This window comes from Nicotiana tabacum, chromosome 21 (assembly GCF_000715075.1).
Source record: "Nicotiana tabacum cultivar K326 chromosome 21, ASM71507v2, whole genome shotgun sequence".
Taxonomy (NCBI): Eukaryota; Viridiplantae; Streptophyta; class Magnoliopsida; order Solanales; family Solanaceae; genus Nicotiana; species Nicotiana tabacum.
In genome coordinates, this window is record NC_134100.1 from 8,770,324 (window position 1) to 8,783,710 (window position 13,387).

Consider the following 13,387-nt stretch of genomic DNA (forward strand, 5'->3'; position numbering starts at 1 on the left):
GCCAACCAGAACGAGAGAAGAGATGAGATTCCACCTCAATCAAATAGACAAAACAATTCTGAGTCCTCAAGAGTGAATGAATTTTTAAAGTTGAGTCCTCCAGTGTTCCATGGTTCTATAGTTGATGAAGATCCAATGTTGTGGCTGGAGGGTGTGAAGAAAGCCCTCCGAGCGATGAAGCATTTGATGATGAAGTTGTGGAGCTTGCTACTTACCAGCTTAGAGATGAAGCTGGCGCTTGGTTTGAGATGTGGGAAAAGGAAAGAGATGAAAATGATGGTCCGCCTACTTGGGAAGAATTTGAAGAGACCTTCATGGCTAACTTTATCCCGAAAGAGGATAGGGAAGCTAAGGCTACAGAGTTCGAACAATTCAAGCAAGGGAATAAAAGTGTGCAAGAGTACTACATGGAATTCATAAGGTTAGCTAAGCATGTTCCTCACATGGTTAAGACAGAAAAAGCAAAGATTGACAGGTTTGTTGGCAGTTTGGCTTACCACATTAAGGATATGACATCAGCTGCAGCGGTAGGAATGACAACTTTCTCCTCTGTTGTGGGATTCGCCAAGCGCTTAGAAAAAGACAGACAACAAAGAAGAGAAGAAAAAGAGCATAACAAGAAAGCCCGGACAGCAGGAAGGTTTAATGGTACATCCAGCGGAGGTGGAAGGGATTCCTCTAATAAGGAGTCATTAGCACCAGCTCAGTTCAGTCATCAGTCAGGTGGTGGGTCTTTCTTCAGATGTACTTAGAGTTATGGAAACCAGTCTCGCCATAATCAGAATTTTACGACATCATCCTCACATAGCCAGAGTCATGCTGAACAACATTCACACCAATAAGGTCTTTGTGGAACATGTAAGCGGCAACATTCAGGTCAGTGCAAGCTCGGGTTTCATGGTTGCTATCATTGTGGAGACATTGGTCATATAAAGGGCAACTGCCCAAAGTTGCGACGTAATTTCAGTGGGGGATCAACTCGTCCTTCTAGTTCCTCGGCTACTATAGTTGCACCACCCCAGGCTCGTGGTTCTCATAATCAGTCCAAGCATGGGCAGGCAGAGGTGCAGACCGAGTAACTTAGGGATGTGGACAACCCCGTTTGTTTGCTATACTTGATCATCAGAGTGCAGAGGCATCTGTAGAAGTTATTACAGGTATACTTTTAGTCTTCTCACATAATGCTTATGCCATAATGGATCAAGGTTTAACATTTTCATATGTGACACCATACTTTGCAATTAACCTCGGGCTAGAACCTGAACAACTTAGTGAGCCATTCTTAGTATCTACCCCAGTTGGCAAGTCAGTGAGAGTCACAAGAGTCTATAGAGGTTGTATAGTTTCAATCCAAGGTCGCAGCACCGAGGCCGATCTCATAGAATTAGAAATGGTGGATTTCGATGTGATCATGAGTATGGATTGGTTGTCTTCCTACTATGCCATGTTAGATTATCGTGCCAAGATAGTCAGGTTCCAATTTCCAAATGAAGAAGTCTTAGAGTGAAAAGGTAGTTCAGCATCGCTTGTAGGTAAGTTTATTTCTTACCTTAAGGCACAACGAATAATCACTAAAGGGTATCTCGCCTATTTGGCTCACATCATTAATCCAGAATCAGAACCACCAGCTCTTCAGTTTATGCTAGTTGTTAGAGAATTTCTAGAAGTTTTCCCAGATGACCTTTCCGGACTTCCTCCTGAAAGAATCATAGACTTTGGCATTGATCTCATGTCGGGCACTCAACCCATATTTATACCTCCTTATAGGATGGCTCCAGTAGAACTTAATAAGTGGAGAGAACAGTTGAAAGACCTTCTTGACAAGGGATTATTAGGCCGAGTGTTTCACCATGGGGTGCCTCGGTCTTGTTTGTCAAGAAGAAAAATGGGTCTCTTAGAATGTGCGTCGACTATTGGCAGTTGAATAAAGTTACCATTAAGAACAAGTACCCACTACCAAGAACTAATGATTTATTTGATCAACTTCAGGGTGCAAAGTACTTTTCAAATATAGACTTAAGATCGGGGTACCATCAGTTGAGAATCAGAGAAGAAGATATATCTAAAACAACCTTTAGAACTCGCTACAGGCACTATGAATTTCTAGTAATGTCCTTTGGGTTGACAAAGGCTCTAGCTGCATTCATGGACCTCATGAACAAAGTTTTCAAGCCATTCCTTAATACCTTTATTATTATGTTCATAGACGATATTTTGGTATACTCTAAGAGCAAGGAAGATCATGCAGAACACCTCAGAATAGCCTTGCAGACCTTGAAGGAGAATGAGCTTTATGCCAAGTTTTCAAAATGTGAGTTCTGATTGTAGTCAATGGCATTCTTAGGCCACGTGGTATCTAGTGAAGGCATAAAAGTAGATCCTCAAAAGACAGAAGTAGTTAAGAATTGGCCTAGGCCGATAACGCCAGCCGAAATCAGGAGTTTCTTAGGGTTAACTGCTACTATAGAAGGTTTGTAGAGGGGTTTTCCTCACTTGCAGCTCCATTAACTAAGTTGACTCAGAAAGCAGTTAAGTTCCAGTGGTCAGACACTTGTGAGCAGAGTTTTCAAGACTTAAAGAAGAGGTTGATCACTGCACCTATGTTAACCTTGCCGACAGGTTCGGGTGGGTTCACAGTGTATTGTGATGCCTCCAATGTGGGTCTTGGTTGTGTTCTTATGAAAAATGGAAAAGTTATTGCTTATGATTCCAGGCAGTTAAAGAATCATGAAAAGAACTACCCTACACATGACTTGGAGCTTGCAGCAGTAGTGTTTGCATTAAAGATATGGCAACACTACCTTTATGGTGAGCATTCTAAAGTGTTTACAGATCACAAAGCCTCTAGTACATTTTCAAGCAAAAAGAATTAAATTTGAGACAGAGAAGGTGGCTCGAGCTACTGAAAGATTATGACATCAATATCCTTTATCACTCGAGCAAAGCTAATGTGGTAGCAAATGTACTTAGTAGGAAGTCAATGGGTGTCTTGGCCCATCTTGCAGTGCAAAAGCGAACTTTGGGTCAAGAAATTCAAAAACTGGCAAATAATGGAATTAGACTGGATGAGACTGAAGAATGAGGTATAGCTGCTTATGCCTTAGCGCAATCCTCTTTTGTTGAGCATGTTAAGGCTAAGCAAGACGAATATCCGTACTTGGTAAAGTTAAAAGAAGGAGTTAGAAACAAAGAAATCACTGCTTTCACTCTAGGAGGTGACGGAGTTTTGAAGTTAAATGATTGGTTATGTGTGCCTGATGTAGATGGTCTTAGGAAGGCCATAATAGAAGAAGCTCACAATTCGAGGTACTCTATCCACCCAGGTGCTACCAAAATGTATCTGGACCTGAAAAGGCTGTATTGGTGGAAAGTCATGAAGAAGCAAGTAGTAGATCATGTGGCTAAATGTTTGAATTGCCAGCAAGTCAAAGCCGAGCATCAGAGGCCTGGTGGCCTAGCTCAAGATATAGAGATACCACAGTGGAAATGGGAGATGATTAATATGGATTTCGTAGTAGGTCTACCTCGCACATACCGCAAGCATGATTCAATTTGGGTTATTGTAGACCGACTGACAAAGTCCGCGTATTTCCTACCAGTAAAGACGACAGATTCCGCAGAGCAGTATGCACAGTTGTACATCAAAGAAATAGTCCGATTGCATGGTACTCCAGTTTCAATCATATCTGATAGAGGCCCTTAGTTCACGACACATTTTTGGTAGGCATTTCAGAAAAGATTAGGTACCAAGGTCAATTTGAGCACCGCTTTCCATCCACAGACTGATGGCCAGGAAAAAAGGACCATTCAGTCTCGCAAAGATATGTTGCAAACATGCGCTATAGATTTTGGACGTAATTGGGATGATCACTTACCACTTATAGAATTTGCTTACAATAACAACTATCAGGCCAGCATTGGTATGACTCCTTATAAAGCATTGTATCGGCGAAGATGTAGGTCTCCAGTGGGTTGGTTCGAACCAGCAGAGGTGCCTTTGATTGGTCCAGAGTTTGTTTGTGAGGCCTTAGAGAAAGTCCAGCTAATCAGAGAAAGACTAAAAGCATCTCAAAGTCGTCAAAAGTCCTATTCTGACAAGAGGTATCGTGACTTAGAGTTCATGGTTGGTGACAAGGTGTTTTTGAAAGTTTCACCAATGAAAGGAGTTATGAGGTTTGGTAAGAAGGGGAAACTTAGTCCTAGATTTATTGGACCTTATGAGATTATAGAAAGGAAAGGAAACGTGGCTTATGAGCTAGCGTTGCCCGTTGAGTTATCCTCTGTTCATCCTGTCTTTCATGTGTCTATGCTTAGAAAGTACATTCATAACGATTCGTATATAATACCTGCCGATACCATAGAAATTAAAGAAGGCTTGACTTATGAAGAGGTACCTATAGAAATTCTCGATAGGCAAGTAAGAAAGTTGAGAACAAAAGATATAGCATCAGTAAAAATTTTGTGGAGTAATCATGATTCAAAAGAGGCTACGTGGGAGGTCGAGGAAGATATGAGGAAGAAATATCCATATTTATTTGAGAAAAAAGGTATGTGAACCTAGATTTAGTTTGACATTTATATTTAAAATACTAAATACAAGTTAGCATATATTTATGTCTTTGCTAGATTATACTTAGTTGTTGAAGTAATTTAGTTTTTGTCAGAGTATATTTAGTTATTTAATAATCTAGTGCCATGCCAGAGTACATTTAACTCATTAAAGTGATTTACTTTTGCTAAAGTGTTGTGCTTTAGATTCTTGTTGGTTATTGTGGTACCTCCTTGCCGGAGTGTGAGTAATTAATTTATGAGCTGTGTATGGTGCCTATGAATGGCCTGTTATGGTATATTTAGTTGTTGTTGGTGTAGTTGTGGTATTTGTGATAGGAATATTTTTTTTGGATAGTACAATTTATAGGAGAGACTCTACCAAAATTTTTAAAAATTTAGGGAGCTAAAATTTTGAGTCCCATGGGAAAGTTAGTAGTGCTAAGAAAACTTAAGAAGTTCAAGCACATAAGAAAATAATTATTAGCTTAAAAATAAGGCTCTAGCAACATTCGAGGATGAATGTTTTTAAGAAGGGAAAATTGTAACACTTCTCAAATCTATAGAAGTTTAAACACTCGTTAAATATAGAATTAATTTTTTCCCCTTATATTATACTGCTAGTACGGATTTAAACCCTTGTGATTAATTTTGGGTTACTTCTATATTTATAAATAATTGGATATACAATTAGGAAAATATTAATAATTTTAATATTATTAATTATTAAAGGTGAGTATCATTAATTATTAGTTAAGTTAACAAAAAAAAAAGGAAAACAAAAAAAAAAGGAAAGCACATGCCTTAGCCCATAAAGGGTTGTGGAATGCAAAACTTTAATCAAAGTCTTATACCAAAAAAAAGACGCAGCCTAATACCAAAAAACAAAAATAGAACGTTGTTCTTTTTACGCATCAATCGCAAGGCAAGCAGGAACGAAAAGAAAATTTTGGGGTTCTATACACGCCATTAATTTTTGAACTCAGGTATATAAAATTCTCTATTGTCAATTACTCTACAGTAGTAATAGGTAAGAAGAATAATTAATTCCCTTCTTTCTCTATATCAACAGTAATGTTCCGTGTTTAGGTGCGAAACTTTAAAATTAATTAAAATGCACTAGTTGATGTAGAATCTATTGTTTGACTGGTGTCAATTGGACTGGGCCTACGTATTGGCTCGAGAAGTTTTGAGGTGAGTTGATATAACCCTTTAATAAAGTGATTTAACTCACGAAAGCACGCATACAAGGTGTTTGATGAATTGCTTAAAAGAGCTTATATTTACTTAATTGGAGCAAGTGAGTACCTATTAACTTAGAATTGTTCTAGCAAAAGATTAGATGATTTATTATGATATACGTGCATAAATTTTCAGATTTTTGTGTTATTCTTATATGTTATTTTCATGTTGCAAATTTATGAAGAAGCAAGAATCTTTAGAAATACTTTTACATGTTATTTTATTCTTATGTCATGCTTTACATTTAAGGATACCAGCATGAGCATGTATATGATGTTCTATAAAGAAAAGATTTAGACTTGAAAAGTCACAGGAAGAAGTTTTAGAAAGAAAAGATTTTTTGGGAGTATCCTTTATTCTGAGAAGGGGTCATCGCCCAGGCTGAGGGTCCTGACCAAGGTATTGACTTCCTGAAACTACGTGTGCCAAAGTAGGGAGCACACAAGCCGAGGGTCTCATTGCTGAGAATTTCCTTAGCCATGCTAAGGTATGATACATGATCGTTGAGAATCATGAAGCGAGTGGCACCTCGTGGATTGGGCCTATTCGATCAGGTTGGGATCGGACATGTGCCGATCACATGGTGACTGAGACAGAATTAAGTTAGGATAGTTGGAACTCCCAAAGTATAAAGTGAAGTATTTTTTTTATAAGGAAGAAAAAGAAAAGAATTTCTTTTAGAATATTCATAAACTGCTATTATGCAATTATTTTACAAATTATTCTTATAAGCTTTAAGTTTTATATGCATTTATAACATTTGCTCGTAATGTATATGTTATTAATGTTTTGCCCCCTATTGTTGAGACTCACTGAGTACAATGGATGGTATTGACGTTCTCTTTTGGGAACCTACGTTGGTCTGTGGTATAACGTAGGAACCGGTTTTGCAGGTGAGTAGGGTATGGGTTAGGACTTCCTTCTCTTCCAGTGCTATTGGTGAGATCCGCTTTTGTTCGTGGAGTATTTCTTAGAGTCATCTTTATTTAGTTATTTCTTTGTTTACTTAGAGAACTGGTTAGGAAATTTCATGTCCTGAGTAGTGCGTCATTTTATTAGTAGAGGATTCATAGACATAGTCGCCGGGTTAAGATTCGAATGTTTTTGATAATAACTTAGCAGTATTTCAGTAGTTACTACGAATAAAGTTTTGGAGTTGATTTATTTAAATATTTAAATTAATCAGAAGTATTTGGTTAGAGTATTGCCTTGTTGTATATAAAGTTTGGAGTTATAATCGATTTAATAAGCAGAGATGGTTCACTCGGTCATATTTAGTGATCTAGTGCCAATCCCGGCTTGTTCAAAAAATGGGTCATAACAAATACCATTGGTGTTAACGACCAGATAGGGATGTCAGTGCTATTAGGAGTAATTGGGAAGTGGATGGACATGATCTTGTTTTTAATGTCTTCCAGAGAGTTCAAAGGAGATGTTAGTCCAGTTCCAATTATTGTTTTGGCGTATAGAGTCAACTTTGAAATTGAGGTCCGAGTGGTGTAGTGACCCTTATATAATGGAGCGGAGGTTGTTTGAGTGAGGAATCCATTTTGAATTCCAGAGGCCAATATGTTTGCCGTTACCTACTACCCTGACTAAACCTTGGGAGCAAACGTCCCAGCCACACAGAATATTCTGCCAAATAAAGGAGTTTTTGTTGGGAACAATTATTCCTTCCATACTTGGTGATAAGAGTGGTAGCTCATAGGGAGTTTGGCTTCATATAGAGTCTCCAGGAGAGGTTGGCTAATGAAGTAGTATTTTTTTGGGAAGCCGGTCTAAGTCCAAGACCTCTTTGGTGGCTAATGATGAGTGTTAGTTTCCCAGCTAAGGTAGTGAAGTTTTCTACAGCTATTAGTAGATACTCGTATAAAATCTCGCTGGATTTTGTCTATTTGCTTTAGGGTTTTTATGGGAAGTTGAATATATTGCATGAAGTGGTTGGATATAGTGTTCAAAGTTGCAAGAGCTAGGGTCATTCTTCCCGATGGGGCAAGAAAGTTGGTTTTCCATCCCAAAAGTTTACTTCGCATGTTGTCAATAATGTATTGGACGTCAGATGCTCTTGTCCTCTTATTTAATATAGGAAAACCTAAGTATTTACCAAACGTGTCAGTAGGATTGATATTGAACTTTGAAGAAATGACTCCAATGATAGAGTTATTACAGTTTTTGGAGAACAGAATTTTGGACTTTGAGATATTGATTTTTCATCTAGAGATAAAGCAAAAACGAGTTAGGCAATGATGAATTGAGTTAGCAAACCCAGTAGTAGCGTTAGACATGAGTGTAAGATCGCTGCAAAGAAGAGGTATGATAGTTAGGGACCAGCGGGACATAATTTTATGTGGTCCCAAAGGCCAACATCGACTTGGTGGTTAATATAGACCGATAGTAGCTCCATGCATAGAATAAAGATTTACGGGGACATGGGATCTCCTTGCTGGATTCCCCTAGTAGGAGCAAAGAAGTTAGTTTTGGCTCCATTTACAAGCACTGCTATAGTGCTAGTAGATATACAACTCATAATTAGTCTAGTGATGTTTGGGGGAATTTGAAAAATTTTAGGGCACGATAGACAAAGGACCATTCAAGTCTGTCGAAGACTTTCTCAAGATCTATTTTAAGGATAAGTTTACCTCTAGAACCTTTCAGTTTTTTAATATAACTAATAATTCCTTGGATGATGATTGCATTATTATACGCTCTACGCTCTTTAAGAAAGCTAGGTTGGTATGGACTAATGATTTTGTCTAGCAAGGGATTAGTACGGTTGAAAATAATATTTGAAATAATCTTGTATATAGTATTGCAAAGACCAATAAGCCGATTTTTTTTGAGGTTGTTAGCATTATGGAACTTGGGGAAGAGGCATAAGTAGGTTTTATTAATAAAGTTGGGAAATGATTGGGTCCTAAATATTTCATGACAAAAATTAGTGATTGAGGGACCTACAATGTTCCAGTTGTTTTGGTAAAAGAAAGGATGGAATCCGATCCCGGAGACTTAAAGGTCTTGAAGGAGAATAAAGCAAATAGGATTTCTTGGTTGCCTAAGGGTCTATCTAGGTCAGAAAGGTCAGTAGTGTTGAAGCTCGTAGGACTCTTGTTGATATCTTGCTAATTAGTGGAGATATGGCTTGTAGAAAAAGTAGATTGCAGGGGTGTGGTTCATAAGTCTATCGTAATCCATGATCTAGCCGCCATTATCTTCCTTAAAAAAAGAGATTATGTTCCTCCTTCGTCTATTAATAATTGAGAGATGAAAGAATTTGGTATTGGCATGTCCCTCGTTTAACCAATTAATACGAAATCGGAGTTTCCAGTGTCTTCGTCGATTTTAAGGAGGGTATTGTATTCAAGTGAGAGGCTTTGTTCTAGGTTTTGGAGAAAAGTACTAGTTAGGTAATGACATGATTGTTGGATACCGTTAAGTTTAGCTAGGAGCCTTTTTTTTTTGGAAAATATCCCCCAAACGTATTCTTACTCCAGTTGATAACATTGTGTTGGAAAAAATGAGTAGCATCCACAAATTCCTTACCCTACCAACTATTAAAAATAATTGAAGTAAAGTCAGGATGAGTGCAACAATAAGATTCTAAACGGAATGGTCTATCTATAGGTTTGGTACGTGGTTGGGTAAGACTAATAAGGAGTGGTTTATGGTCAGAGTATGTTTGAGTATGTTTTTGGGAGATGCAAGACTGGGGCCTGGGGGTACTGTTGTAGCCATGCATCATTGGCCAAACAACGATCAAGTCTTTCCAATATTAAACCATGGTTTCTCCTTCTATGATTTGACCAAGTGTAATGACTGCCTTTAGATCCTAGGTCAATGAGATTACAGTAATTAATAGAGGCCCAAAGCTTAGAGGATCTAGTTCTATTTAATGGTCTACCACCCCATTTTTCTTCTTGTATTATAATGTCATTGAAGTCGCCTCTCATAAACCAGGGACCCTTATAATTATTATAAATAGTTCTAATGTGATCCCAGAGTAGATTACGGTTTACTACTAATGTACTAGCATAAATGGTACTAGATAACCAAGGTTGGTGGCTGGACTTTACCTGGATCATGGCTTCAATGTCTTGAGGGGACTGAGATATATGGGTGACAACCACAATATTATCCTGCCAAAGGATAACTAGACCTTCTGACCTGCCTTGCGCAGGGACTTCGATCATGTCAGAGAAGTTGAAGTCGTCTCTTAGAGTAGCATGACTTTCTATTCTAGTTTCTAGAAAAGTGACCATGCAAGGGCTATACATATTGATTAATTCCTTGAAGTTTCACCTAAAATTATCCTTATTAGCCCCCTAATTTTTAGATGACAAATCTTGTGGCTCTATTCATGGTTTGGGGATTTGTTTGATGAGTTAAATTGCTCTGAATCTGAGGGAATTGGATGCCTCTCAGGGATGGACTCATCACTACTGCATATTTTGTTATCGCAGTGTTGAGAGGTGGGCGAATGTGGAGGGAGCACTTATAGAGGGCTACATGGCAGAGGTGTATGTATTTCTTGTCCTTCAGTTCTGGGAATAGCATAAGGGCTGCTCCTAGCAAACTTGAGATTTCTGTGAATGAGGTTCTGTGCGCTTCCATTTTTCCTTGTTCTTGTGGAGGAGAATATTGTGGATTGTCCATCTGCATGGGCATCTGGGGTGGTTGTGGAGCTTGGATTGGTTGGCTTTACCATGGAAAGAACAAGGGATTTTGTGTTGATTGTCTCCTGTAGGGTGAAGAAAGCTAGTTCATATACTTGATTCATGCTTATGAGAGGGTTGAAGTGTTGTGGTAGTGTCCATTAGGCATGCATGTTGTAGAAAAGTGCAGGGGCCATTGCCGGGGCTAATGGGTCTAGAATATTGGCCATCAACATGTGATTCGTGTAGTTGTCCATTTCTAGTCTCATTCCCTCGGTTATCAGTTTTGTAAAGAAGTTTTGATTTTGGATGATGACAATTATCTCCTGGCCATTGATGCTGAGATTGAAGAACACTGCTTGTCCTTACAGGCCCTGCTCGATCTACGATAGAGGTGGTTGTGTCGGTGGGATTGTTTGGGTTACATACAGTGGGATGTTGGGTTGAAACAGTAGGGGAGGTGGTGCTGGAAACAGTGGGGGAGGTGGTGCTGGGTTGTCCATTGAAGAGTTTCGAGTTAGCCGATGAGTTAGTAAGACTAGTCGGGTTGTCTCCTGTTTAGGGGAAATAATAAGCCCGACATTTTGGGGTAAAGGAAGGGCATGTGGATTAGGGTATGATTAGGAATCAGTAGAGATAGATTTGGTTTGCATGGTAGAAATAATATGCGTGTGAGTAGGGTTAAACTCTAGTGTATCAACTTGCATGTCTACTTGTCCAATAGAATTTGTCAAGTGTTGAATGCATGTATTGGGTAGAGTAGATATGTTGGTGGCGCATATGGTTTTAAAGGTCTCTAAAAGAGATTTATTAGTAATAACTGAGCTGTCATTACTAGTAGTAGGGGATAATATCATTACATCACTGTTAGTGTTAGGGCCCATTAGTGGGGAAATATCAGCCTTAGCCACGTTTTGACCATATGTCGGCACATTAGGAGTTGGTTCCTTTGGAATTATCGAAAGTGAGTGTGATTAGGCGTGCATGGCAGGAGCAATGATTGGAGTTCCCTCGGAATAATCAGAGCATTCTTCCTACATGGGAAGGTCTGAAAATTTATTTTGTGTTTGGATTTTGAATGATCGATGATGTATGACATGGGAATCTTTGTTATTAACGGGATCACTATTATTGCTAAGACTCAGACATGAAGTAATTTCTTTGGGTTTGAAAGTTAACTTTTGGGTATTAATGTACTTACCTGATGCTGCATCGTAAATCATAACATTTATACCTTCATTAGTGGGTGTGATGGATTGATACTGGTTCCCTCTTTGTTCCTGATTACGCATGCGCAAGATACCCTTTTTTTTTATTTGGAAAAGACACTATAAGCCATTCCTCAGTGGCGTCCCTGTTGTCTAGTATTTTGGATGGTGGGGATGATCCTTCTATGTGGTCAGTGAAGATTTGTTTTCCCTTCTCTAGTAGGTTTAGGCAGTGTTGTTGAGTGTGACTAATTTTGCCGCATCCCTTACATAGTAGTTATTCACTTTCATATACTATAGGCTGCTTGTGAGAGCCGATATAGATATGAGATTTAACTGGATGTACTAGTGGGACTTCAACATAGAGCCCTGCCTATCTACCTCTCAGAGTAGCACTAGTGCAAGCATCAATCTTTAGTAGTCTTCCAATCAAATTACCGATCTTTTTAAGGATCGTTCCATCATAGAATTCTGTAGGTAATTCTGGTAATCTTAGCCAGTTGGCGGATAATGTTTGTTTAGCTTGGTTAGCAACGAAGTTGGGTTTCCATTTTTGTACTATTAAGTAGTAGCCATTGATGAACCAAGGTCCTTGTTGCAGAGCTTTTATCACGTTTTCTTCCTTTGTAAATTTAATGATAAAGTAGTCTGAGCCAAGGTCAATTAGAGGGAATTGTTCTGTAGGTTTCCACAGTTGTTGGATTTTTGCCTTTTAATACTGGTGGGGATTCTTTTCCCTAGAAGTTTTATAATTAGTGAGAATCTCCATAGCAGGTACATATGTTGTTTGTCTTCATCGGAGAGTTCTAAGGTGTTTAGGGGGTTCGTGGAAGGTAATGGGCTGTTGTTGGTTAGATTAGGTTCAATTTGTGCTGATGCCGAGTTTTTATTACAGATGTGCATGTCAGTGTCTTTCATAAATTGTTCTCCATCTGTGAGGAGCTTGTCCTTGAAGCTTATTGAAGGATTGGAGTAAGTAGATAGACTAGTTATATTTGGTGGTTTCGGAAAACGGGGAGGTTGTACATATGTGTAAGGTTGTCAGGGATTGAGTTGGTCATTGAACAAAGCATGGAGAAGGTGTTGATGTGTAGAGACAAGGGAGAAAGTTTCTCTCTCGTCGATTTATTCTGTTTCCGGGGTCAATATGTAATCACACTATGTCTCGACATAAACTATTGAACAACTTAGGGAGATCTATACAAATGGAGCTCATTTGAGTATACACATAAACTATTGAACAACTTGGGGATATCTATACAAGAGGAGCTCATTTGAGTATACATTTGATTTTCACATCCTTTTAAGATTTTATATAAAATTTTCTTTAAAAGTTATCTCGAAATATTTGTGATCCTCTCATGTGTTGTAATATTAAATAGAACTTTGAAGTGCATCTATTTTTATAAACTTTAAATAATGGCTCATATCATTATTGTTTTATCAACTATTATTGAAATGCGTCAATCTCTTTGTTCTTCCATATTTATATGTCAAGATCTATTAAACTCTTATTTTTTTCGAATTCGAAATGGTATTTTATCTGTAATTTTAAAATTAAATAAAACATATCATTATTTAGGTTTCATATTGATTTTTGTGTTTAATTATTTAATTCAGTTAACCATGAAAGCGTATATCAACAAAAAATTATTGTTAAACGACTAAAAAAATAACTATCATGTGTTACTAAAATATATTCTCTCATAAGAATATTTTAGTAGATTATATATTTTTAAA

At 38.1% G+C, this 13,387-nt stretch overlaps 1 protein-coding gene and 1 non-coding gene across 2 annotated transcripts in view; one reads left to right on the forward strand and one right to left on the reverse strand.

Moving 5' to 3' along the window:
• Positions 1-407: 407 nt before the first annotated feature.
• LOC142175124 (uncharacterized) lies at positions 408-10,338 on the forward strand. Its single transcript, XM_075241696.1, has 8 exons — positions 408-744; positions 877-1,064; positions 1,127-1,468; positions 1,556-1,855; positions 2,329-2,470; positions 3,090-3,385; positions 3,911-4,135; positions 10,210-10,338. The coding sequence occupies exons 1-8, from the start codon at positions 408-410 to the stop codon at positions 10,336-10,338; spliced, it is 1,959 nt and encodes a 652-aa protein (XP_075097797.1).
• Positions 10,339-13,238: 2,900 nt separating this feature from the next.
• Positions 13,239-13,387, reverse strand: part of LOC142175619 (28S ribosomal RNA) — a 3,394-nt gene continuing 3,245 nt past the window's right edge. The window contains exon 1 of the ribosomal RNA XR_012704719.1: positions 13,239-13,387. This exon is cut by the window's right edge and continues 3,245 nt beyond it. This is a non-coding gene — a ribosomal RNA (28S ribosomal RNA).